Here is a 26,022-nt window from a genome sequence, read left to right on the forward strand (position 1 = left end):
ATCGTCTGGGGGAAGGACGAGGAGTGGGTGGGGGAGGGTTGGTCAGCATGAGGCTGTATGTGCAGAAGAGGACGTGGGAGTGAGGAGAGGGAGAGGGATGGATTGCCAGCAGTGGACAGGGCTGCGACACAGTCCATGATCTCACCCTTAGCTACCTGAGGAATTCTAATCTTTTGGGGACTGTGACATCTACACTTGGTCTTCAACTTAACTACAACTAGAATTAACTAAAACCCAAGCATCGGGTGCACCTGTGGAGTGTTTGCTTAATCAAATCCCAAAGTGGGAAGACCCACTTTTTTTTTTTTGTTGTTGTTGTTTTTGGTTTTTTTGAGACAGGGTTTCTCTGTGTAGTTTTGGTTCCTGTCCTGGATCTCGCTCTGTAGACCAGGCTGGCCTCAAACTCACAGAGATCCACCTGGCTCTGCCTCCCGAGTGCTGGGATTAAAGGTGTGTGTGTGTGTGTGTGCCACCACTGTCCTGGCTTGGGAAGACCCACTTTTAATTTGGATCTTTTCGGGTGGGAAGATCCACCTTTAATCTGGGCCACACCTTCTGCTGCAGCCTATGTACACAGGCTTGCTCTCTTGCCTGCTTGCTCTCACTCTGGCTGGCAAGTCCATTCCTTCACTGGCCTTAGAGCCTGCTTCTTCGGGATTCTGGTGCATACTGAGGACCAGCTGAGACACTCAGCCTCGTGGACAGAACTACTACTGGAATTTTGGACTTTCAGTAGGATTCTTGGACTAGCTAGACCACAGCCCATAAACCCCGCCAATCAATCCCCTTTCTCTTTGTATATATTCATCTTCTAGAGAGCCCTGACTAACTCGGGACCTTGATTCAGGCCAGGTCAGGATCATGGCTGAGCTGTTCTGAAGCAGAGTTGGAGATTTAAAAAAAATGTGTTTTAGTATAGGCTTTAATCATGAGGGTTAGGAGATAGAGAGGCCTGCAGGGAAAGAGACTAAGGCACTCTCAAATGCATGGGCCTGGGCTTCTCCAAGAGAGAAAGTAAGACATACCCAAGCCCACGTGCTGGCTTCTCCAGGGAGCCATGCAAAGTGAGACATGCCTAATTTCTGGCTCCTGAAAGCAGTCAGATATTGTCTCAGTGTTCAGCAGTTTGGTTCTCAAGTTACATATCAAAAGGTTGCTAACAACCTCCCCCACTCCCCACAGGCCCATTCTCTCTCTCTCTCTTTAAAGAGTTACTTGTTTTTTGAGACAGGGCTTCTTTTTGTAACAGTTCTGGCTGTCCTGGAACTCACTCTGTAGACCAGGCTGGCCTGGAACTCACAGAGATCCGCCTGCTTCTGCCTGCTGAGTGCAGGCAAGATTTATTTTTACGTGTATGAATGTTTTGCCTGTGTGTATGTCTGCTCACCATGAGCATGCAGTTCCCACAGAGGACAGAAGAGGGCATCGGATCCCTCAAAACTGGAGTCTCACACGGTTGGGGGTGCTGGGAATTGAACTCAGGTCGGCAAGAACAACAAGTGCTCTAACCACTGAGCCATCTCCCCGGCTCACACCCTCTGCTTTGGTAAGTGAGATTATAGTGTGGCTCTGAGATTCCCTGGAGGAGAACAGCAGAAGCCAATAGTGTGGACAGGGGTTAGGTATGTGTCCTTTCGTGTAAATGAGGTTTCTGGTGAGAGTCTTGGAAACTGCAGGTTTGTGTTAGGGAACAGAGAAAGGCCATTAGCAGTTGTCAGTTGTGGTGGACATCTCGCTCAGGTTGCTGGTGAGAGGACTGATTCAGTGGGATTCCTGGGTTGGGAATGGTGTGAGCTTGAGGAGGAAATGTGGAGCTAGCTATGGTGGAGGAGGGGAATAAGCAGACACCAGTGGAAACAAACTGAGGGAAATCTGTTCATAAAAAGGACCAACCAGAGCAGGAGACTGTGATGTGGGGAGTTCTGAGTGGAACCTGGCAGGAGAACCAGGAAGATTAGGAGCGTGAGCTGGGCCTCTGAGGAAGGGAGAGGGTGAAGGGCGGCTTGGGTAGCTGGAGGGAAGCGAGGGGAGGAAATGACAAGCTGAGGGAGAAATGGGTGTGGAAAGACACTTGGAAAGATGAGGGGAAACTGAGTCGGGAAGGTGGTGAGGGGGAGTTAGGTCCAGGACAGGAAGGAATTGGGTGGAAGGCAGTGAGTTGCAGAATTACCAAGAAGGTAGTGAACTTTGGAAGGAGGCAGCGATGGGAACCTGGGGGAAGGTATTGAGGGGGCACCGGTGGGCACGAACGGGAGAAGAGCAGAAGACAAGGGTAGGCAGCATGTGCGGGAGAACTTGGTGAGGGCAGAAGCTTAGCTGGAGGATGGCACTCAGGAGAAGGACTCAGGGATGTGGCCAGCCGGGGGTGGGTGCTGGTGAGAGTCGCCGGGGTCTGACCCGGCAGTGTCTCTCTCCACAAGCCCCCTGTGCCCCCCGCACCCCGACTCCAGCCTCTTCCGGCTCCAGTCACAGTTGTTTGCTGTAGTGTGTGTGTGTGTGTGTGTGTGTGTGTGTGTGTGTGTGTGTGTGTAGGTCCGTTCTCTCCTTTCATCATGTGGGTCCTGGCCCAGGGAGCCATCTTACCAGCCAACTGCTCACTCTCTGAGACAGGACAGGAAGACAGAAATTCAGAGGACATGAGAAAAGGAACGAGCCGCTCACAGCTCTGTGTTGGGTTCTGTCTCCTGCTGAAGGCAAGTACTTACAATTCTTATTTGGAGTATTATTATTAGTGAGATAGAGTTTCTGCCTCTCTAGTGCTGGGATTAAAAACATGCCATTACACAGGCTCTATTTTTATTTATTTAAAAAAGAGAACCTTTATTTTTATTTCATGAGTGGCATTGGATCCCCTGGAATTGGAGTTCCTGAAGGCTGTGAGCTCTGTGGGTGCTGAAGGCAAATCTGGGCCCTCTGCACAAGCAGCCAGTGCTCTTAACCTGCTCAGCCTCCTCAGCAGCCCCCAAAGCAAAGAATTTTCACATGAGCAACCAAGCTGCTCTAACGCTAACAAAAGTCTCCCTTTCCAGAGGTCTCAAAAGTAAGGTTATTGAATGGCTGAATAATCGTGCCCAGGGTCACAATAGATATCTTAGCCTCTCTGTGTAATCTACGTAGATTAAGAATTAAAAAAAAAAAAAAACAACCCGAAACAATCTGTGTTCCTTTTATTTTAACCACACCACTTTCTCAACTGTAAGCCTGCACAGTGGCCCTCATCAGTCCCCTTAGTCTCAGGAGGAGGAGGAAGTCTTTTGATGGGATGGTACTGTTCCGGCACGTTTCCCACGTCATTCGTTTGTAGCCCGCCCCTGTGGCGAACTGTCCGTCACTTACCTGCGTGCCACGTCTTCCCGTCTCTTTTGCACAGTCACCAGATTAACCCTGCTTGCAGAGCAGATTTACTCTGTCACTTGTCTCAACCACCCCAGAAGCTTTTCAGCTGTCCAAAGGGGAAAGTGGAAACTCAGGTTTGTTTTTAGAAATGCCTTTTCCACCATCGTTTTCAGAATCCTACCTCAGGTGCCCCGTGAGTCTCAGCTGTACACAAGTGTGCGCCCGGGGCGGGGGTGGGGGTGGGGGGGCATAGCCTCGTGCCTCGTACCCCCTTGCCTTTCTTCTGCTGTCCCGTACCTACATCTCACATCCATTGTTTATCAGTTTGTACCATGCCATTGCTTTCTCCCCATCAGAGGGACAGATTTTTTTTTTTTCTTTTTTGAGATTTCTGACCCTCTTATTTCTAAACTCTTACCAGATTGTCTATTTAAACTACTTTTGGACATCTTAAAATTGACTCTTAAAAATGATTATGCGGGCTGGAGAGATGGCTCAGAGGTTAAGAGCACTGACTGCTCTTCCAGAGGTCCTGAGTTCAATTCCCAGCACCCACATGGTGGCTCACAACCATCTGTAATGAGATCTGGCACCATCTTCTGCATACATAATAAATAAATAAATCTTTAAAAAAAAAGAAAAGAAAAGAAAGTGTGCGCTGAGTTTAGAAACTGTGAAGTTACCATTAAGAAAAAAAAAATGATTATGCTTACATTGTCACCGTCTCTGTCATAAACTACTTGGTTGCAGGAACTCTGATTTTTATTTTCTATAATTTTTTATGGCTAATAGAGCATTTGTAGCCATCAAGATCATAAGGTCAACTTGGTAAGCTAGAGATGGAACACTGTCAAAGGAACTTATTAGATATTTAATAAAGATGTTTTATTTCAGAAAACACCATCTTTCTTCACTGGATTAAATATATTGACTTATAAAGCAAAATTTGGAAGACGAAGTTTGTGGCGGGGAAGTCTAATAATGGAAAACCAAATAGCAGAAAACGAAGATGTCTTGAGGATTTTATAACCATGATCGTCTGGGGCGAGGGCTGAGACACAGCTTATGCCCGAGGATCACGGTGGTGGCGCGCCTTCTTCTCCACCTTGGCTCTTCCTTCTCTTCTTCTCTTTCTTGGGTGCATCACCCTGTTCCCCTTCTGGATTTCCGTCTGGTGGTGGTGCCGCGGGTGCTTCTGCCGGGGCCCCTCCTGCGGGTGGTTGTGCTTCAGGACCTGGGGCCGCTGCCTTGGATGACCTTGCTGCAGGAGGTGGAGCATTTGAGGCCATTCTCTGGGGCGGCCACGAGGCAGGAGGCGTAGCAGTCTTCATGTATTGGTACTCGAATTCATGTTCGGTCATTGGGCACTCGCCCTGCCATTCCTGTCTCTTCAGCATGGGATCGTTGGTCCTCCTCATCTTGGATTCAGGCCTTCTGTAACGTGGTGGTTCACACCACATGGTTTCGGGTGGAAGGCTTGGGTCAAACCTTACTTGAGAGTCTTGTCCTCTTGGGGAGTCTCGCCTCCTTGCCGCTCCCATCTGATCCATCGGAACCCCGCCCTCGCACTGCAGCCCCATCCCCGGCCGGACTCTTCGTTTGATCTCCCTTTTGTGCAGCATCGTGTAGGATTCATTAGGACATCCAATCATTCTCTTTTTCAGTGAGTCCCTGCATCCTTCTAGAAAGAGTCCGTCTTCGGGTCTTATCATCTGTCCATCCGCACAACCTAGGAACAGAACTGAGCATACAGCAAAAGCATGTGATTCAGGTATCCAGTAATTCCTCTCCCCCTCCCCCAAGACTGACTTTAAAACCAACAAACTGAGGGTAATTGAAGATTTCCCCCAAAATATAAAATGGTGGAAATTACATAGTATAGTTATTAATATGACCTAGATATTAGATAATGTAGGTATTGATAACTAATAATAAAATACAGATATTATTGATAAAATTCTGGATTCTTTTCAGTAAATTGGAAGGCCAGTGAGAGAAAAGGTAAAATGTAATGGGAAGGAACTTGCTGTTCAGTAGGTTAAGACTAATGAATAGTGAGTGGCGAGGGGATAATGAGCTTGCAGCTTGGGAAGAAATCAGGTAAGATTTACTGTGGGAAGAAACGATTATCTTTTAAAATGGGAGAAAACGCAAATGTGCTGTCCCTGTTGATAAAAAGCATATTTCATCATGTAAAAGTAATAATAGTACTAGCTGATAATCATTGCCATTATCACATTCCAAGAACCCACCCTCCATACATTTTTAGATTTATTTTGTGTTAAGTGTGTGTTTCTGGTGAAAGCACACCACGTGTTCAGTGCTCTTGGAAGCTAGAGGAGAGTGCCAGTCCCCGGGACTGGTGTTAGGGACAGCTGTGAGCCCCCATGGAGCTCCAGGGTACCAGGTCCTCTGCAAGAGCAGTAAGTGCTCTTAACCATGGAGCTTTTCTCTCCAGCTCAGCCTGGCACCCACTTTTTTGAGCATGAAATGAAATAGTCCCATCTTCACAACAGCCAGACAAGCCAGACCCTGTTGTTCGAGTTCTGCAGATGAGGGTGGAGTGTCTAGGTGTTACTGATGGAGGAGCTGGGAACTGAGTCTGCTGGTCAGATTTCAGGGTTCAGCTCTAAATATCACTTTAGACGACTTGAAATATATGCTAGCTCATTTGTCAAAATTTCAGGTCCCTTTAATGATGTGTGGGTAAGCCAGCTCGCCTGTGCGTCCATTTTTGTGTTCTTATAAAACTCAATTTGTTAGCTTTGGGTAAGAATTTTGTGTTTTTTTTTTTTGTTTGTTTCTTTTTTTCCCCCCCTCTTTAGTGATTTGGTTCCCTAAATCAAGAAAAAAGAACCATCTAGGCTATCAAAGCAGACCGTGAGGATTCTTGCTGGAGCAGGAAGGCTCAGTGTGGACAGGGGCTCAATGCCTCCTGCCTGTCCAATAAAGTCATTTAGAAGGCAGGAGGGAGGAGGGAGGAGGGAGGAGGGAGAAGAGAGGAGGGACGAGGGAGGAGGGAGGAGGCAGGAGGGAGGAGGGAGCCTCCACTGTCAAAAAGAGAGGAACTCTAACAGCTATTGGGGTTCGGAATGCGTTTTCCTCACGCTGTGCTGGAGGCGAGTGAGGAGATGTTCCTTGGCGCTCACTCTCGGAAGGTGGTTGGGGTGCAGGTGTTATGGCCCTTTCCAAGGACTTCACCTCCCCCACAGCAAAGCAGACACTAGAAGTCTTAGGAGATTTTGAATAAGAGGAGAATTTGAGGATCATATGCCTCAATTTTGGGAGTAGAAAAGTCCAGTCCAGAAAGCATGTGAACTATGTCAAATATCTAAGTTGAGAATAGTTGAAGAACTTACCCATAGGAGGCAGCGCTAGAAAAAAACAAAGCACACAAGAGACATTAGTGGAGGTTTTCAAACGCCAGGAGAACCCACTTTCCAACAGCGCTTCTCATTTTTGTGTTTACATCTGTGAAAGCATGTGCCGTGTGTGTGTGTGTGTGTGTGTGTGTGTGTGTGTGTGTGTGTGTGTGTGTGTGCTTGCTCTAGGAGGCCAGGCAGAGTTTCAGGCAGCTGGGAGTTGCCTGGTGTGGGTGCTGGGAACTGAACTCAAGCCTTCTGAAAAGCAACCAGCCTTGTTCTTGACCTCTGTGTTTTCTTTCCATCCTCCGCCCACAGAGAAGACGACTCTGTCCCGGAGCTAAGGTCCACATCCTCAGGCTAGTGACGCAGTCCCACCTGAATGTATTTCCTGCCTTCCCTTACTCTTCCACAAGTTACTTTAAAATTCTCCTCATCGATTGGTGGTTACAATCATCATGGTGTCTTGACAGACATGGTTTGTCAGTCTGGGAGTATTTGTCATCGTAAGTAAAAACGATCAGTTTGCTGGCCCAGCACAGAGAAAGCAGAACCCGGGATAACAGACTGTAGCAGCGGTTCTCAATCTTCCTAACGCTGCGACCCTTTAACACAATCCCTCATGTTGGGGTGACCCCCAACCGTAAAATTATTTTTGTTGCTACTTCCTAACTGTATTTTTGCTACTGTTATGAATTGTTATGTAATTTTTTCGGGGGGGGGGGGGGACGGACATAGAGAGTTGCCAAAGGGGGTGGTGACCGTAGGCTGAGAATCACTGAACTATGTACTGGCATGTGCTCCACCAGAGTCTTCCACAGTAACTGAATCAGAGACAAGATCGTGCATTTTACTACAAAAGGAAAATAGGCAAGAAGGATCCAAAGCCGAAACAATAAGGAGCCACTTAAGACATAATGACTCTTTCAGACAGAAGGATTTGCAATTCGGGAACAGAAACTCAAGGGTGACAATCACAGAAACAGGAAGGCAAGGGAATGATACAAACTTACTGAATTTCCCCGACTGCGAACTGAAAGAGATAAAGGCAAAGGCATCATCAGCTGATGTTGGGTTTCCTTCCTTCCCAAGCCCTGGGCCCCTGCGTTGATGGAATCCACGCCACTGTTGTCTGTGCTCCGCTGGGTGAGGGGGGGACATTTGGGTTCCTGTGCCTGATGCCTGAGCAGCTCAGCTCTTTGGCATAAAAGGCTGCACCCCCTGTCTTCACTGGCCTTAACCACGTCCCAGTTTTGATTTGAAATGGGAGATCCCTAGGTTCTCCACTGGCTTAACTTCAAGACTGTGTCTCAGAAAATACTGAAGGTGGAGGGATGGGAGAGACACGTGGCCAGGGAAGACAGACAGATAAAATTATTTAAACTTACACTAGCAAACACGGAGGGAAAGGGATGGAAATTTATTTGTGTCTCTGAGCTCAGTGGTTCAGTTCAGAAAGTGCCAGTGTACTTGGAGGCCACAGACGCTACCCACACCAGAGGAAGCTTGAAAGAGGAGACCTGGACTTACCGGAGCTTATCGGTGTGAACACTTGAAAGGAAAAGAAAATGGATTAGTTTGAAAATAAATCACCTACTAGGTTCCCATTAAGACCCCACTTGTAACACTAGAGGAAGGACTTAGTGAGACAGTCTATCCTCCAAGAATATGCTATGATCTCATAGCCAGTCTGAACCCCTGTGAACGACTTAGGAGCCCACAGCATCTTTATGGCCTGTGGGGTCAGTTATAGGAGTAATGGCCATTTTTTTCCTTCATAAAATGCAAAAAAAAAAAAAAAAAGACTCTTAGCCAAGGCAAAGTGAAGTGTCGTGACTTTTAGGAGACTGACAGGTTCCTAACATGAGCCCTTCTCCCATGGTCTCTTCCTTTGTACTCAGGAACATCATCGCTGTGTTCTGTACACTTACAGGGAGCTCATTTGTAACCTAAGCTCATGTCTCTAAACTTTGGTTACAGTTTCTGTTTTTGGCAATCTCTGGGGTTTAATAAGAATTCTAAGGCTGGCTTGGGAAGAGTTGTGGAAGAATATACTCCAGATATTTTAGGATGAGAATATAATTAACAAAGAAAATGATTTTTTTAAAAAAATTTCTAATTAGGTGTGTATGTCTCTCTCTGTGTGTGTGTGTGTGTGTGTGTGTGTGTGTGTGTGTGGCACATATGTGTCATGGTGTGTGTGGAGGTCAGATGAAAGCTTCCTGGAGTCACTGGGCCTTCTAAAAGCTTCCCATCTTTAGGTTTCAGGCATTGAACTTGGGCTGCAGTCTCAGTGGCAAGCTCCTTCATTCATGGGGTCAGCCTGCTCCTTCATTCATGGGGTCAGCCTGCTCCTTCATTCATGGGGTCAGCCTGCTGGCTGGCTAGTCTCCTCTTTACCTCTCATCATGTCCTTCAAGGTTCCCACTGCTCAGTTCAGTTCATCTTTAATTCAAAACTGTATGAATTGTCTTTAAGATTTCTCTGGGTTTTGTGATAAGCTCGTGACATGATTGAGGAAAACTCAGTAACCCCACAACTTCCTAAGAACCGTGGGAAATCAGAACCACAGCAGCAGGAATTGATCTTCAGCTGAGCGTGTGCAGTAGTTATGAGCAATGTCAGTTTCCTCTTTGCTCAGAGGGCATTTAGGGAGGAGTTGAAATACAATCATCCGGTAAAAGTGCTTTTTATGGGGTTAGGGAGGTTAGAGCTGCTAAAAGGTGTGCAAATTCTCGAGAGAATGTCACCCAGGCTGGGGTGGTAGCCCCCCTAGTGCCCTAAACAAAATTTGACTTAATGCTAATAGGCAAGGATTTTATCATTTGATTAAAATCCCAATTCTCTCACAGAGTGCTTGCAGTAGCTAATGTCTACCTAGAGAGCATAATGTTGCCCACTGAAGGACTAACGACTCGTGGTGTCAGGAACCCTGCACCACAGTGTGTGAAGTGTTGCTGAGAGCAGAATGATCCCAACTCCCCAGCTAGTGGAGTGGGGGAATTGTCACCTTGACCTGTCACATGAAAAGCTAAGACTACGCTGGGAGAGACAGATGATAGAAAAGTGTAAAAACACACATTGCTCAGGAAACAATGAGGAGAAACAGACTCCGAATTCAGCGGCGAAGGATTTCTCTTCAAAATTCTCTACTAGGAATTATGCTAAAGGAGGCCCCAGAGAGACATATCCCATATTTAGGATTACTCCATAGAGCATGTTTCTACAACTGGAATTATTAAGACCCTGTACTCAAACGTACATAGCACATGGCACGTTTGTTTTCTAAAGGGCTAGCCATGTGTGAAAGCAAGATCTCTATCAAAATTGCATCAGCATTAATTATTCCTGCATTCTCTTTGCATTAAGTGAACAGCACCACACAGGGCCCTAATGTCCATCTTTAGTCCTCGTTCCATTTATTCGCTACTGGCTAGTCATTGTGCAGATTAGATAGTCAATTCTTCAGTACTTAAAGGGCTCTAGACAACAGAGAGGAAAGGGAGTTGGAAAGCATGTATCTAAAATCCTTTACTTCTGGGAAAGGTTCTAAACGATACTGAAATAGATGAATAATGAACTTACCAAAAGGCACGAGAGTAACTGGCAGGACAACATGAAACAAAAACATGTTAGCAGAACATTTGAACAAGGCTTCAATCTCTTTCATTTTTCTTTTTCCCAAGAGCTAACCATTGCTAGTGCTTCTGCTGGCGCCAGACCTCCCCGGAAGCAGCTATCTCTGTTGGGAGGCAGGGGTGTTTTCTAACGGGAGGGGCTGGTCTGATGTGACTGACTGCCCTGGGTAAGGTTCCCTTTTCCCATCCAGTAGGACGTTAATGTGGAGCAGTCAGTGAGCGGCTGCACTTATCCTCCTCCTTTGCCTCCTTCAGTCTGTGTGCCCCATGCTCCTCCCCGCTATCTCCGTATCTGGTGTATCATCCTCCATAGCTTTTCTTCTTGAAAGAAGCGTGGAAACTTCTGTTTTTTATGGGAAGCTGTTGGCAGGCTGGAGAGATGGCTCCGTGGGTAAGAGCTCTGGCTGCTCTCCAGAGGACCTGGGTTCAATTCCCAGCACCCACACGACAGCTCACAACTGTCTGTAACTCCATTTCCAGGAGATCTAAACCCTCACATAGACATACATGCAGGCAAAACACCAATGCACATAAAATTAAATAATTTTTTTTTAAAAAAGGAAAAGCAAAGCTGTTAGCAACTTGTTCTGGGAATTTTTCCCCTCAATCTTTCAGTTGAGTCTTTGTTTACCTTTCTAATAACAGACTGCTCATTAAGAGGACATGCTGGGGCATTCACAAGTAGAAGCATTCCACTGAATAGAGATCGGTTAGGTCATCATTCTCCCATTTTGGGATCCCTAATTCTACCAGATTGATGAAAAGAAAATGCACTTACAGATAGGCACTGCTACATGGGCTAAGATCCAAACACAGACAGTTAGTGTGGGCTGTACCGGCAGCAGAAATGATGACAGAAGTCTAAGGATAAGCTCTTCCAGACAAGGATTCTGGGCTGAGGAGAGGCCCTCCCACCCTTCATAACAAGTGGCTGCAGTAGGTTTTTTCTTACACTGATGTAGTCATTTTGAAAGGGTGAAAAAGATAACAGCCCTTCCCCTTTGTCACCCAGTTCCAATGCAAAATGAAGTACTGCGGAAGCTGGACAAACTCCATTTCCTGGGCTTTCGCTCTCTTTTGTTACTTTGTCTCTCAGGACTTTTTCTGCTTCCCTTCTCATCTCTTGCCTCTATTATTTGAAAATGCGTTCTTTTTGTGGAAGAGTCAGGAGAGCAAATTCAGGAGATGCTGCCCAGCTCTGACTTCTGTTTGCCAGTTTCATTCCATTTGGCCAAATGAGGCAGAACTTTGTGAATTTCATGCAGAGGCCCAGCAAGCTGGGCCACTCTGGTGCAGGGCTGGGGAGCCTGCCTGGCACCAGCAGGTGACCTGTGATGTCTTACAGAAGTCCCCTTTTACTTTTTATCCCCTCTCTGAGCACCTGTGTGCCATGGCATGCATGTGGGGTAGAGGACATTTTGTAGGAGAGTAATTCTTCCTAAGTATGTAAAAACTTATTTGCTTCTAGCAAGACACTTCTTTACTTGCCAGGAAAATACCACCATGTTGATGTTTCCACTAGTCCACTGTACCCTATGCTTTAAAAACCAAGAGATTCTGGTACTCAGGAGACCTCATAATCTACCCTAACATGGACACAGACAAGCCTGCACTGAGCAGGTGCCATACTTATCAAACAGGACTTTCTTAGAATCGCAGCAGTCGGTAAAGCCAGTTCAGGGAGCACAATGCTCACGGGTCCTCTTCAGGGAGGGTAGAAACACACATTCAAGTTCTAAGAGGTTTTTGTTAGTGGTCAGAAGTAGGAGCTATGAACTGCTTTCTGCCTTTCAACTTCCTTGGACAGGAAACATGTCAGAAACGTCCAATTGCAGGAGTGAACTCTTGCAGGGACGAGTCTTTTCCATCTTGGCCCTGCTGTATCTCTCCTGGCTTGCCATATTTCTAATTTTTTTTTTTTTTTTGTAAAAGAGCAACATCTCAGTTGACTTAACTTTGCTAATTCAATTTGATTTCACCATCTCTTACTTTCTTTTCTTTTCTTTTTTGTTTTTAAACCCCAATTACCCATAAACCCTAACAAGAAAAACAGCAGGTGACATTTTTCTCATTGGTGATAATTTTTGAAAACTGTTCAAAACAGCAGGAGTATGTTCTGGCATCCTGTAGTAGGGGGACTTCCAGCAAAGCGTTATGTATTTTAGAAGGAGCCAGCAGAGGCTAACAGGCATGCACTAAACGAAGAAAGGATGCTGGCTGCATAGAGAGACGAAGGTGCTGACTAGCTGGACGTGGTGACAACACAACATGTCATATACATACAACAAAGCACACACAGTAGCCCATCAATGTGAACATTATTGTGTCACTGCAAATTAAAAATAAAATAACCCAGTTAAAAGTATTCAAAAGGACCACATCTGACTCCGAGGTACCTTCAGGAAGCACATTGTCTGACTTGGAATCTGTAGGGTTTTCAGTTTCTAAAATATTTACCAGTGACTTTAGAGGAAGCTGTTCAATATAAAACAAGAGAGACTGAAGGGCTGAGGTCAGAGAGGCAGCAGGTGCGGGAACTAACCCCAGGATCATCGAGCAGACACAGCACTTACCCGGATCTTGTCTGACTGTGAAAAAGAAACAGATAAATAAATGACCACACCGTTTCTAGATGAAGAACACAGCTACTTCTTAAACTATGCAACAAATTCTAGCAGAAGGACTGGGAGAGACCGCCGCATTCTCTTCAGAACCCACCACATTCGCTGGCGGCTCTTAATTGAGGTGCATTTTTGGAGAGAGGGGTGTCTCTGGGAGAGGCCATTGCCTTTCCAGATTCCCCCCTCTCAACTCCCTAGAAATTTGAAAATTCCCAGTTAACATTTTTTACATTCCTATCCTTTTATTATCCCTCTTCCTATTTACCTCTTTGGAAAAATTGTGTTTAACTGTAATATTTTTATTATGGCTTAGTTGTTTTTATGGTTCATCTTAGAGCACACTCTCTTTTTCCTCCATAAGCATAAATCTTTCATGGGGGCAGGGAGGATGGAGGCCATTATTTCTCAGACAGTGAGCTATGGAGACCTAGTATGAGTAACTGTGGTAGGATATGTTAGTTTATAATTCCTCCTGTGTATGTTAGGAGTAAGTAGTGACTTATCTGATACAATGTATATGCACGTTAAGCAGCAAGTTCACTGCTTGGCACAAGGTAAGTACCCAGTGAATAGTTATCATCATAGCACCAAACCAGGTACTAAGCAATTTCAATTATCACTTCCAAATGGCTATGGATAGCTAAGAATGGAGCCAGCTGCTGGGAACAGGAGTAGGGAAACGTGAAACTAGAGAGCAAGGGATTCTGAAATGCTAATAAACACAGTCAGAAATAGAAATGTTGGGTCTTGGTACATTCGTAGTATTAACATTGGGACTCGTCCACAGGAAGCTAGTGATGACACAATTGAGGAGAACACAGGACTGCTGGGGGATGTCTTTCCGTATGCTGTGAATATATGTTGTTCCCATTGGTTAATAAAAAAGCTGCTTTGGCCTATGGCAAGGCAGCTTAGAGGCAGGTGGGAAATCCAAAGAGACAGACAGGAAAGAGAAAGGCGGAGTCTGGAGAGAGACGCCAGCCTGCCACCCAAGAACAACATGCCAACAGGTTAGTAAGCCACAGAACATGTGGCAAAACATAGATTAATAGAAATAGGTTAATTTAAATTATAAGAGCTAGTTAGCAAGAAGCCTGCCATAGGCCATACAGTTTGTAAACAATATTAAACCTCTGAATGATTATTTTATAAGTGGCTGAGGGACCTTGGAGCCGGAGGAACATGGGACTGTGGGGCTGGGCAGGACCAGAGAAACTTTTGACTACACAGAACTTTCCTATTACAGGTGGTCCAGGTCTTGCTTTAATGAAAAAGGCAAAAAAAAAAAAAATTGGCATAGTTTTTGATTAAATAGAAATATTTGTCCACGTGTGTGACTTCTGCATGAGTCTTGCAAACTGACTAAGCAGGGTTCAGCAGGGTGGCTTTGTCTCAGAAGGAAAGAAGGGTCCGAGGCTGGAGATGAGCTCATGCTACCCCTCCCATCTGAATGTCCCACGTCCCAAGCTGTGTTGAACCTCTGTTCTCAGCTGATGCTCACGTGTGGAGGTCGGTTCCCTCTTTCCACTGTGTGTGTCCTGGGCTGGAACTCACAGCATCAGGATCGGCAGCAAAAGCCTTTATCTGCTGAGCCAGCTTGTTAAATGCGAATGGGGGTTTCCCTGGGCGTGCGCATGTGTTCTTGTTCGTGGGTGGCTAAGCAGCAATGTTATTAGATGTGAGTCTGAACTTACGCTCTCTCAGGCTGCGTGACAGGATTGTTGTGGTTTAGAGACCTCTGTTTCTTGTGAATTATAGGCTCTTTGAGGCAGTGGGTTTGTCAGCACCCTAGAACTGCACCTGTGACTGGAAAGGGCTTTAGTTCTGGACGTGGGGTGCCTTCAAATCTCACCAGGGACAGAGGAAACCACAGCAGGGTTGTTCTCATCGCTAGTGAATGAGGAGGAATTGCCCCCTCTTCCATCTTAGAAACACAGATGCTTGGGTCTCCCGTAGGTGCTCACTTTTCCCCAGACGGGCTCCTTGGGGTGTGATTGCTTTTTTTGCTCTCTTATTGCTTTGAGAAACTAAAATACATTCAAACTAAGTGCCCAGGTGCCGATGGTCACCACCCACAACAGGACATTTGCCACAACTCACTACTGGGTTTGCTTGTTTTGAGAAAAAAATGGTATGGAGAACTAACAGCCTTTGAACACAGATCTCAGGTCAGTCTCTCCACTGGCTCTTCAAGGCAGTCACTCCCATGAGTTAGGTGTGTTTCCACTAATTAAAAAACTGCCTCATTGTTATGTGGAACCTTAAGTGTTGTTTTTTGTTTTAATTTACTTGAGTAATCTTTTAAAAACTTTGTATCTGTAAATATCATTTAATACTGTAGTTTGGGATTTTCTTTAGTCATACAAATGTAGAAACATGCTCAATGCATTTTAAATTTTATTTATTATTAACCATTTCATATACCCTTGTGTGTTCTTTCACTTATCTATAAGGTGTTTCTCTGGCATTTACATTCTGAAGTGGAATTCAGGGGTTCTGCATGGATCTAGTTGTTTTGGGGCGGGGATGGGTGGTTAAGGCCTTGTTGTGCAGCTCAGGTTAGACTTAAATTTATATCTTCCACCATCAGTCTCTCTCTCTCTCTCTCTCTCTCTCTCTCTCTCTCTCTCTCTCTCTCTGTCTGTCTCTGTCTCTGTCTCTCTGTCTCTGTCTCTCTCTCTCCTCTCTCTCCTCTCTCTGTCTCTCTCTCTCTCTCTCTCTCTCTCTCTCTCTCTCTCTCTCTCTCTCTCTCTCTCTCTCTCTCTCTCTCTCTCTGGTTTACAAGACAGGGTCTCTCCATGTAGCCCTGGCTGGTCTGGGACTCACTATGTACACCAGGCTGGCCTTGAGCTCAGAGACCCATCTTCCTCTTCCTCTCGAATGCTGGCATTAAAGGCGTTCGCCACCACTGCCTGGCTCTGCCTCTGGGCACCCCCGTCTGTTTCTGTGTTTGTCTGTCTATCTTTCTTTCTTGGTCGTTCTTTCTTACATATCTGTCTTCTCTGTCTTCAAACTATCTTTAATATATTCTCTAAGTATTTTTTTTAATTGTATGATCTTTGTTGTATGACAACCCACGAGGAAACGTGTGACCTAGAACACTACTTCTTGGTGTCCCTTCCGTGCTCTGCCGTGCACTGTGCCGCCCGCATCCACATCTTCACCTGCAGAAACTGTCGCAGCTTCTTTAACCTTCTCCAGGGAGCTCCCTTGTCCTGTCAAGGTGAGTGATGACTTCCGTTTTGGAAACTGTATCGCCAACTCTTCATCCCAAAGTCATATTCTCTCCGGCTCAGAAAGGTGGTTCTGTAGGGCCCTCGGCCCCTCCCTCCGCTGCTGTCTCTCCACTCACTCCTTCGTGTCTGTCCTTAGATTTTCTTCCGTGTCTGAAACTGACAGTCTTCAGCACAATCCTTAGCTCTCTATCTTTGCGTGCACCTTTGATGATCCAGTTTACTCCAGTCTCATTCTTTCCACGCCTCCTCTTTCTCCCTGTCCTCCTGTTGTTCAGATCATCATCATCATCATCATCATCATCATCATCGTCGTCGTCATCGTCGTCATCATCATCATCATCATTGGTACCTCTCTATGTAGCCCATGTTTGTGTCAACCTTGCTATCCTCCACTATCCTCCTGCCTCAGTCTCCTGAGTGGTGGGATTATAGGCATGAGCCACTATACTTGACTGGCCCAGTGTTTGCTAATTAACATTAGATTTCTTCCTCACTGGGTTTCTCTCCAAGTCTTCAGATTCAGACATTGAGTTTTCTTTTCACATATACAGTATGTTTCCATAGGAAGAAGATTCTTAGGCCAGAAGAGGGTGTTGGATCCCCTGGATTAGAGTTATGAAAGATTGTGAGCCACCATGTGGGTGCTGGGAAGTGAACTCGGGTCTCTTGCAAGAGCAGCAAGTGCCCTTAACTACTGAGACAATTCTGCAGCCTCCATTACATATTAAAATATCAAAATATAATCTTGAGTGAGGAAATGTCTACTCACTGGATCAGCACCTGCACTTAGGGCAATGCCCACAGAGTAGGCCAACACATACTAAATATATATCTTGCAGTGTGTATCATCTATGTCTGCTAAGCATATTAACTCTGACACTTGAGGATAAATAATTTCCTGTCTCAGTCCTCTTCAGATTCATCTAGCTCTGTTGCTCAGAGTTGGGATTTCTTTATAGATTTATTGTCTTTTTTCTTCTTCCTCTTCCTCCTGTAAACCAGCCCACGTTTGTGCGTAAAGCCAGACAAGACTAACCCAGCGAAGGGAAGGTGGCATAGTTCCCAGCTGCTTTGGCACACTTCTGTGCCATCACAAACGTCATGTCATGGCTTTTACATTCCTTTTCTGCCTAGCTTCTCTGATGCCTCCACCAAAAAGAATATTATTTACTTGGTTTGGATTCTGGCTTCTCATTTCCAGGGGCAAGACCTGTTTACTTCAAGTGTGTGTTCCTATTCCCAGCTGTGGGTCTGTGTTCCTGTTCCCAGCTGTGGGTCTGAAATGATTCACCTCATTATCAACTTGATTGATGTAGAATCATGCAGGAGACACCCTCTGGGTCTAACTATGAGAGTGCTTCCAGGTAGTTTTTTATTTTTTATTATATGTCAGCGTGTGGGTATGTGCACATGAGTGCAGGTGCTCTTGGAGGCCAGTTGGCATTGGATCCTGTGGATCTGGAGTTGCAGTGGTTATGAGTCACCGGATATGTGTGCTGGGAATCAAACTCTGTGGTCTGCTGCAAGGGTAGTACATACTGTCTTTTAAGTTAAGAGAGGTAGATCTCCAGTCCCACAGAATCTTTAGAAGAGGGAAGACCCATCCTGAATGTAGATGGTACTTCCCACGGGTTGGAGTTTTGGACTGAATAAAAAGAGGAGAAATTGGGTTGTCACCAGCATTCTTCTCTTGCTTCCTGACTACAGAGGCAATGTGACCAGCTGCTTGGCCTGCCCCGGCATGAGGGACTACCCTTAAATCCTCCCCTAGCATGCCAGACTACCCTTAAATCCTTCCTTCCCCTGCATGCTGGGCTACCATTAAATCCTGAGCCGCAATAAAGCCTTCTCCTGAAGATGCTTTCTTTCACGACAGCAGGAAAAGGTGATGGACACGGTGACATGCCTAATCTGGAACATCTGGAGTTTCCAGTTCCATCCTTGGGCCTGAGTTATGATGGTGTGTTCATTGTGCAGTGAGAAGTGGCTGATCTGCCTGTCTGCTGAGGACAGAGGAGGTATATGTGGACGGGAACTTGAGAGAGGCACTAGCGTATCCCAATCCATCCTTCTAGCTCCTTTGTCTTAACACTGAAATCACTAAAATTCTACTAATAAAAACTGCTGGGAGTGTGCTTGGGTGGAATCGGAGTGTTTGCAGCCCACCAGACAGATCTGGGTGCATATCATGGTTAAAAATTAGGACATTTTACCCCAAATGTGGATTCAGTGAGCTGCTTTGTCAACTCTCTGCATTTTTTTTTTTTGGGCATGAATAAGTAGGCTGAGTGGAGCACCCTCTTCAGACCCTGCAGGGTGAGTGGAGTACCCTCTTCAGACCCTGTAGGGTGAGTGGAGCACCCTCTTCAGACCCTGCAGGGTGAGTGGAGCACCCTCTTCAGACCCTGCAGGGTGAGTGGAGCACCCTCTTCAGACCCTGTAGGGTGAGTGGAGCACCCTCTTCAGACCCTGCAGGGTGAGTGGAGCACCCTCTTCAGACCCTGCAGGGTGAGTGGAGCACCCTCTTCAGACCCTGGTGGGTGAGTGGAGCACCCTCTTCAGACCCTGCAGCCTCCTGACCCCTTTCCCCACAGCACTTGGCTTCTTCTCAGCACACTCACTTATGGTACCTGCTGAGCATTTTGAGTTTTTAACACCGACAAAAACTCTACGTTTCAAGTTCAGCACAAGGAGCACACGGGGTCATCACACTCGTGAGACGGCCCTGAGTTTGGCCTTCATCGTCAACAGTTCATCTGCATGGTCTTGAGTAGCAACTGATACTGAAGATGTGAGTTACTAACAAAGCCTGGGAAGTTTGTGTCTGGGCCCCGTGACACCGGCCATGCAGTCGGCCTCAGGCCCTTGTGGAGCATGAAAGCAAACAGACATGAGAAACAGGAATCTCATTTTCTGGCAGTTAGAAGCAGAGCCAGCTAAGCCACGAAAACCCCGCATACCCCAGCAGAAAAGTAAAGAACTTACACAAAGTTTTCTGTGACATTACTGAGAGAGAGAGAAAGAGAAATCCATTTAATTTTTCTTATCTAGAACCGACAGAGTTCTCTAACAGTTTTGCTGGTGTCTGTTAGGGGTTACTCGGCAAAGATGCATTCAAAACAACTCCATGCAGATTAGTTGTAGCTCAGATTTAGATGCAAGATTAATTCGTGATGAAGAGGTTAGAGGCAGAACACCTGAAAACCCCTTCATTATTGGACTCGAGCAGCTTTGGGTTACAGACTTCCCTGAGACCACTGGACTGTGTGTACTTCCTGTACACACCATTATTCTCTCGCTGGAAAAACTCTGCCTACATCGGCTACTTCATAGTGCTTTTAGATTTTTGCTGACAAATGCTAGCTCGTTACTTCTTGGTATCCTATTCTACAGTTATGTTTGGTGCAGGGAAGCTGGGCGGGAAGGGATGAGAGGGGGAGAGACTCAGGCCAACAGAAGTCAAGAGAATCAAAATCAAGCACATTACTCACCTACGGACACCGGAGTCGCACCTGAAAAGTAACAACAGCCGTGAGAGGTTTCCATGAGAGGCACATTTGTGAGGTGGGCAGCTTAGGAGGGTACAGCTCTAGGCTTGAATTAGGTCCTATGACTAGATTCTTGGGTAAATCTTTGGCCTCAGTTTCCCATCCACTTCACAGGGATTAATTAATGGCACTACTATAGGAATTCAATGAGATGATGCAACTAAAAATATGTTAGTTCTTACAGGAGGAGGGAGTGGACACGCGTCGGGGGGGGGGCGGGAGGGGGGGGCTGGATGACAAAGGCAAGGGGGACTGGGGGGGTCACACATCTCAGGTCTGCACACAGGGTAGAAATGGGCAGGGCACACACAGAGAGCCGTGACAACGGAAACCAGGCACAACTCACAGACAGGTGTCTTGGGTGACGGTGGACAACCTGTAAGACAGAGAAGGGGTTTAGTGCTCCCCTCTTGCACAGATCTGTCTTCTTTTTAGAGCTCCATCTTGATGGGAGATGACCACCCTTTGGTCCTGCCTGACCCTGTGTGAGTTTGTAGATCTGGCTGTCTGAAAGGGCCCTGTGGCATCATGGTTTCTGACACAGGAAGGCAGGTAGGTAAAGTCGTATGACCCCCAAACCCGGAAACCTTAGGGTTGTCAAGGAAAGGAGGCTGTGGGGCCCCAGAGCGAGACTTACTGATGGCGACTGGAGTTATTGCACCTGATAAGAAAACAAAAACAAAACAGAAAATTATCTGCTTTTTATTTTTCCTTATTCATTTTTCACTTTATTTTTACATTTTAAAGTTTATTCATTTGGGATGTGTGTGTGTGTGTGTGTGTGTGTGTGTGTGTGTGTGTGTGTGTGTGTATCTGTGCTGTGTGCATGTGGATGTAGGGTGTATGTGGTTGTGTGTATGTGTGTGGTGTGTGTACACACACGTGTGGAGGTCAGAGGTCGACTTCTGGAGTTGATTCTCTAGTTCTCCCTTGCGGGGTTCGGGGATTGAACTCAGGTGTCAGGCTTGTGGGACAAGTGATTTTACCCTGAACCATCATATTTTAAATTGTTGAGAAACTTACCCCTTGTTACATATTTTATCTAAGTCAGTTCTTTGACTTTTTCCATAAAAGAATTTAAAAAGTAAAAAAAAAAAAATTATGGGTAATGTAAAAGCAGGTGCCAGGAAACAGCAGCTCCTAAGCTCTGAGACTTCCTACAGAGTCAGGGAAATTGTCAGATGTTGTTATCAAATGTGGAAAGGCAGACCCAGGTTGGGACACCCTCACCACAGTGGTTATATAAGCACCCCATTCCTCTTTTCCGTAAGCAGTCTTTTGTTGATGATTATGTAAAATTGTAGGACCCTGTGTGTTTTCCCTCTTCATGTGTCGGTACATCAGTCAAGTTCAGACTTTATAGTATATTGTCAATAACCCAGGCAGATTTTGATAGTGAATTCTACAGTGGCCAGATAAAGACTTTTGGACCCTAGCAAGGGGGTGCTGGGGGTGGGGGAAGGATGCAGACCTCCTCATCCCACAGTGGCCAGATAAAGACTGTTGGACCCTAGCATCCTTCCTTCTGGGGGAATGGATGCAGACTTACTCATTGCCTGAGACTGTATTCCAACTTAAAAGCAAGTAGAGAAGATTGCTTTGCGTTCTTTCTTTAAAAAGAGTTGCTTTGAGACAGGGTCACACTATGAGTCCAGGTTAGACTGTGACCTCCTGTTTCCACCGCCCAAGCGCCGGGATTACAGACATCACTGCCACACCAGCTTCATCACTTTTTGCTTGTTTCTGATTCCCTTTCTCCCTCGCCCCCATATATCAGGGACTGAACTTAGGGCCACTTATGGTAGACCAGTGCTTTACCGCTAATCTATATTCCTGACCCCCTTCTCTCCTAACTCCTAGCCCCTTCCTTTTATGTCTTTGCTCTTTATTTTGAGACAAGGACATATGGGTTTGCCCAGGCACGCCTTTCCCTTAGCCTGTAGGCCACAAAGCAGGCAATGCCCTAGCTCCGCCTCTCAAGTCGTTGGGCTCACAGATCCGAGGCGCCAGCCTTATTGGTTTTCTTCCTTGCTAGGGACTTTAAAGTTTTCAGAGAACTATTGACTGCTTGGTGGAGTTCCAGACAGCAGGAAAGCAAGGCTCAGAAAATGGGGATTTTCAGGTCCCTTGTTAGATCATGGGGTCTGACAGGTTCTGTGGGGCTCTGAGAAGGCAGAGCAGGGACAAACAACACTCTAATCGCTAAGGAAATGGCCCAGCTGGAAGACAGGAATGTGTATTATTTTTCATTCACTCATTTCTTCCTTCTGTACAAGTTCCCGATTCAGAATCTTTAGAAGCACAGGGAGACTTTCCTTTGACCCTAACTTTCAAGTAAGTCAAGGAACTTGTAGAAGCTAGTTAATGTCCCAGTGGAGTCGTACGGGGCCAAGGAATCGGAGCTGTAAGCTATTGGGTTCTAACACGGATGCGGAAATTTGGACTCAAGAGTTTTGACATCCCTGGAGACTTTGGTTTCTGTCATCTAAGGAGGCAGCCAGACTTACAGTTGGATCCTTCAGCTGAAAAACAAAGGCAGACATTAGTGTGGCAGGTCTGGTGACGGTCCTCAGGGGAGGGACTAAGTGCCTGCGGGGACACTAGTGGGCTCTTGTCTACTGGGTACGGAGGTCTCCCTTTACAGTGCTTGTCACCTGCTCACATCCCAGGTCGCATTTTCCTAACCCATGCTGCCTTCACCTTTCTTCTTTGTGCAAGCCTTGACTCACGGATACAGCCTCCCTCCCACTCCTGTTGACAAGTTGCTATAAACTTTGGGAGGTTTCCTCGAATCTTGTTTTTTTTTTTTTTTGGACAAGAGCTCCTGTAGCTCAGACTGGCATCGGGCTTGCTAAGGGTGACCTTGGACCCGGTTCTCCTCTCCAGCTCTCCATACGAGGGTTACAGTGTATGCGCCTTCCTTCCTGGGGACAGGCACCAACTAGATGGTGGAAAAAGTAAAGGGGCAGGGGCAGGGGAGGAGGAGCAGGGGAGGAGCAGGGGAGGAGCAGGGGAGGAGCAGGGGAGGAGGAGGGGAGGAGCAGAGGAGGAACAGGGGAGGAGCAGGGGAGGAGCAGGGGAGGAGCAGGGGAGGAGCAGAGGAGGAGCAGAGGAGCAGGGGAGGAGCAGAGGAGCAGGGGAGGAGCAGGGGAGGAGCAGAGGAGGAGCAGGGGAGGAGCAGGGGAGGAGCAGGGGAGGAGCATGAGAGCAGAGGAGGAGCAGAGGAGGAGCAGAGGAGGGGCAGAGGAGGAGCAGGGGAGGAGCAGAGGAGGAGCAGAGGAGGAGCAGGGGAGGAGCAGGGGAGGAGCAGGGGAGGAGCACGAGAGCAGAGGAGGAGCAGAGGAGGAGCGGGGAGGAGCAGGGGAGGAGCAGAGGAGGAGCAGGGGAGGAGCAGGGGAGGAGCAGGGGAGGAGCAGAGGAGGAGCAGGGGAGGAGCAGGGGAGGAGCAGGGGAGGAGCAGAGGAGGAGCGGGGAGGAGCAGGGGAGGAGCAGAGGAGGAGCAGGGGAGGAGCAGGGGAGGAGCAGGGGAGGAGCAGAGGAGGAGCAGGGGAGGAGCAAGGGAGCAGGGGAGGGGCAGAGGAGCAGGGGAGGAGCAGAGGAGGAGCAGGGGAGGCACACAGGAGGAGCAGGGGAGGAGCAGGGGAGGCACACAGGAGGAGCATGAGGCAGAAGGAAGAGGGGGCGAAAGAGCCCGGCCTCTCTGAGAGTCTTTACTCACGAACAGCGAGCAGCGTGTGACTTACGGAGGCAGGCTTGTGAAGGTTCTTCTGAGGGAAGAGCAAACACAGGACGGCCGTCAGGGAGCCGTCACTTACCTCCTCTCCAGCCAGGATGGAGAATTCTTGACACTGAGACCGAGAGCATCGTGGTCTGTGTGCTCCGGGCCTCTGCAGCCCCTTCACACCCGCGCCCCACCTGGGCCTCCGAAAAGCTTCTCTTCCCCGTTCGTTCGTTTTTGTAAATTCTTTTAGTTTTAATTAGCCTGCTCTAAACTTTCTTTTTCATCCACAACTCACAGGGAGGCTAGAAGGAATAAAACCAGCAGTACAGTTTTCATGTATATATTATAATATTTCAAAAGCATTCGCACGCAGCACACCTATGGTGGCTCTTCAGAGACTTTGAGTTGCTAAAAACAACAACAACAACAAAACTTTCTCCCTATGAGAATTTCCAAGGCAGCAGGTGTGGGATAGTTAATAGTAGAGATGGAGGTAGCTGTGATTCAGGGTTACAGGCGTGTGCCAAAAGTCAACTATGATGACTTTTATTCATTTGCAAAAAAAAAAAAAAAAAAATCCTTAAGACCAGCGTTCAGGGTGGAAAACAACACCTGCTGCAGAGGTCACAGAGGTCACAGAGGTCACAGAGGTCATGATTTTGCGGACACCTGCGGGGCTGTATGCACCACAGCACCAAGACCAACCAGCCTCAGTCTGTTGGAACTGTATTGTCTCCCCTCTTTCGGGCTTATTTGGAAAGTTTTCTCGCCCTTTGTTATTTTCTCTACGTTATTACCATCATCTTCTAGCAGGGCCTCTGTAAGCTGCAAAGCTCTCCCGAGCCACCTTTCTCTGGGGCCTGGGAAAATTATTCTGTGTTTAGAACATGTTATATGTTATAAGAGCACCCCAAGTTTCAGAGTACATCGTGACATTTGGTGATTTCCTTTCTCTTTTTCTTTCATTTGAAAAAAATTAATTATTTTATGTACATGGGTATTTTGCCTGCATGTATATCTGTATTCTATGTGTGTGTTTGGTATCTACAGTGATCCCTGGAGCTGGAGTTATGGTTGTGAGCCTCCATGTGGGTGCTGGGAACTGAACCTGGGTCCTCTGCAGGAGCAGCCATTGCTCTTAACAAATGAGCCATCTCTGCAGTCCCTCTCTTAATATGTAACTCTAGAGAGTTCTTAGCAGGTACAAAGTGGGAAGTGTGGCGGTGGTGTACGGCAAAAGAACCATCAAGAGGAGGAACAGGCCCTCTGAACAGTATGTGAGGGCAAGGAACACCAGAGAGAGAGAAAAAATACATCAGGGACTTACCACTGGATTCTGTAAACTGTGCTACAAACAGAAAAAACAAAAGAAGATTGTGGTTAGAGACAAAACAGGCAAACTGTTCTCCGAAGGAGCTCGCTGAGAGCGGCCTTCCCAGGCAGCATTGATCTGAGCACTCGGCACCAGTGGTCCCCATGGCATCCTTGCTGCCTGCAGCCTGGCATCAAGCACCCGGCCTCCCTCCAGATTTAGCTAGGAGGGAGGGCTGCCTCCTCAGGCTTGCTTTTTGTGGCAGGTGCTGCGGGTGAGCTCCTTAGTTACGTCCCCACCCTTGCCTTCTTCCACACCCCCCCACCCCGCCCGCCCGCCCCACGCAGGCTTCATTTTCGCAGCCACCCCCTTTCAGCTTTACCCTTCCCTCCAGCCCTCTTGACCATCAGGTTTGCTTCGGTTAGCTATTCCAGTGTTTATTGACATAGCGTTACAATCATAAACAATAAATGCTGATTTTAGGGCAGTGGGACCCCCATTTTCTAAAATATGAGTCTCTGAGAAGGACGGTGTGACACAGGGGGAGGCGTGGCCGAGGAACAGGATTTGGGGACAGCTGGAGCCAACGTCCTTCTTTGTCATAGACTGTCACTCAGGCTGATCCAGTTCATCTACAGGCAACTCACCAATAGGGCCAGGAGTTTGCACTACAAAGAAATTAGAATTGGCATGTTAGTGTGAATATTTTTTGTGGGAGAATTTTTCTAGGCGAGGAAGAGCAGGAGGAGGGGTAGCTGAGATCATGGAGAACTAGCCCAGTCTGCTAACCATGGACAAAAGGCGTGCGTAGCTCTCACTGTGGGGTTCTTGTGGACGCAGGGGACGTTAGAGAAAGAAGGAACTCTTGCTTTTCCTGCCAGTACTGAGAAGAAACCATTTGCCTCCACGAGGGACTATAATCTAATAAGAATCTTATTTCTCACCAGCTAACACGTCCCAGGGGTACACAGGCAGAGGAGGTAAGGGCTTAGTCTGTCCTTCTTCCGGATTCTGCTTGGAGACTGTGGTGGTGACTGCTCTCTGATGTGATGAGCTTCAGAGTCTGAGCAGAGGGTCAATTGATGCTGCTGAGGTGACCGGAAGACTGGAGACCTGTCCCCTCACTTGCAGCACTGCTTACACAGGAACGAGCCCTAGTGGGTGACGTGTCCAGAAGGGGAACGGCGGTCATTCCTGCACAAGCTGCGGGCATGCTGCTGTCAGGACTCCTGTAGACGGTGTGCACAG

General features: G+C 47.1%; 1 protein-coding gene and 1 long non-coding RNA gene across 31 annotated transcripts in view; both read right to left on the minus strand.

Moving 5' to 3' along the window:
- Positions 1 to 4,196: 4,196 nt before the first annotated feature.
- Tsbp1 (testis expressed basic protein 1) overlaps positions 4,197 to 26,022 on the minus strand; it is a 77,791-nt gene continuing 55,965 nt past the window's right edge. For 29 of the 30 annotated variants that reach the window (XM_076558305.1, XM_076558294.1, XM_076558306.1 and 26 more), the window contains 10 exons: positions 25,422 to 25,442; positions 24,790 to 24,810; positions 23,485 to 23,508; positions 22,249 to 22,263; positions 20,379 to 20,402; positions 20,088 to 20,117; positions 19,685 to 19,705; positions 19,179 to 19,199; positions 12,910 to 12,924; positions 4,197 to 5,065 (listed from right to left, as the gene is read on the minus strand). In XM_076558305.1, coding sequence (XP_076414420.1) covers positions 4,413 to 5,065; positions 12,910 to 12,924; positions 19,179 to 19,199; positions 19,685 to 19,705; positions 20,088 to 20,117; positions 20,379 to 20,402; positions 22,249 to 22,263; positions 23,485 to 23,508; positions 24,790 to 24,810; positions 25,422 to 25,442 — 845 coding nt within the window. In that variant the 3' untranslated portion in view covers positions 4,197 to 4,412. The remainder of the gene's footprint in view (positions 5,066 to 12,909; positions 12,925 to 19,178; positions 19,200 to 19,684; positions 19,706 to 20,087; positions 20,118 to 20,378; positions 20,403 to 22,248; positions 22,264 to 23,484; positions 23,509 to 24,789; positions 24,811 to 25,421; positions 25,443 to 26,022) is intronic. The other variant, XM_076558277.1, reaches the window with a different exon arrangement.
- Positions 7,424 to 10,273, minus strand: LOC143270015 (uncharacterized). The gene is made up of 2 exons (XR_013046857.1): positions 8,229 to 10,273; positions 7,424 to 7,731 (listed from the first exon to the last, which is right to left on the minus strand). It is a non-coding gene; the product is annotated as an uncharacterized LOC143270015 (long non-coding RNA).

This window comes from Peromyscus maniculatus, chromosome 21, assembly GCF_049852395.1.
Source record: "Peromyscus maniculatus bairdii isolate BWxNUB_F1_BW_parent chromosome 21, HU_Pman_BW_mat_3.1, whole genome shotgun sequence".
In the NCBI taxonomy this organism is placed as follows: domain Eukaryota; kingdom Metazoa; phylum Chordata; class Mammalia; order Rodentia; family Cricetidae; genus Peromyscus; species Peromyscus maniculatus.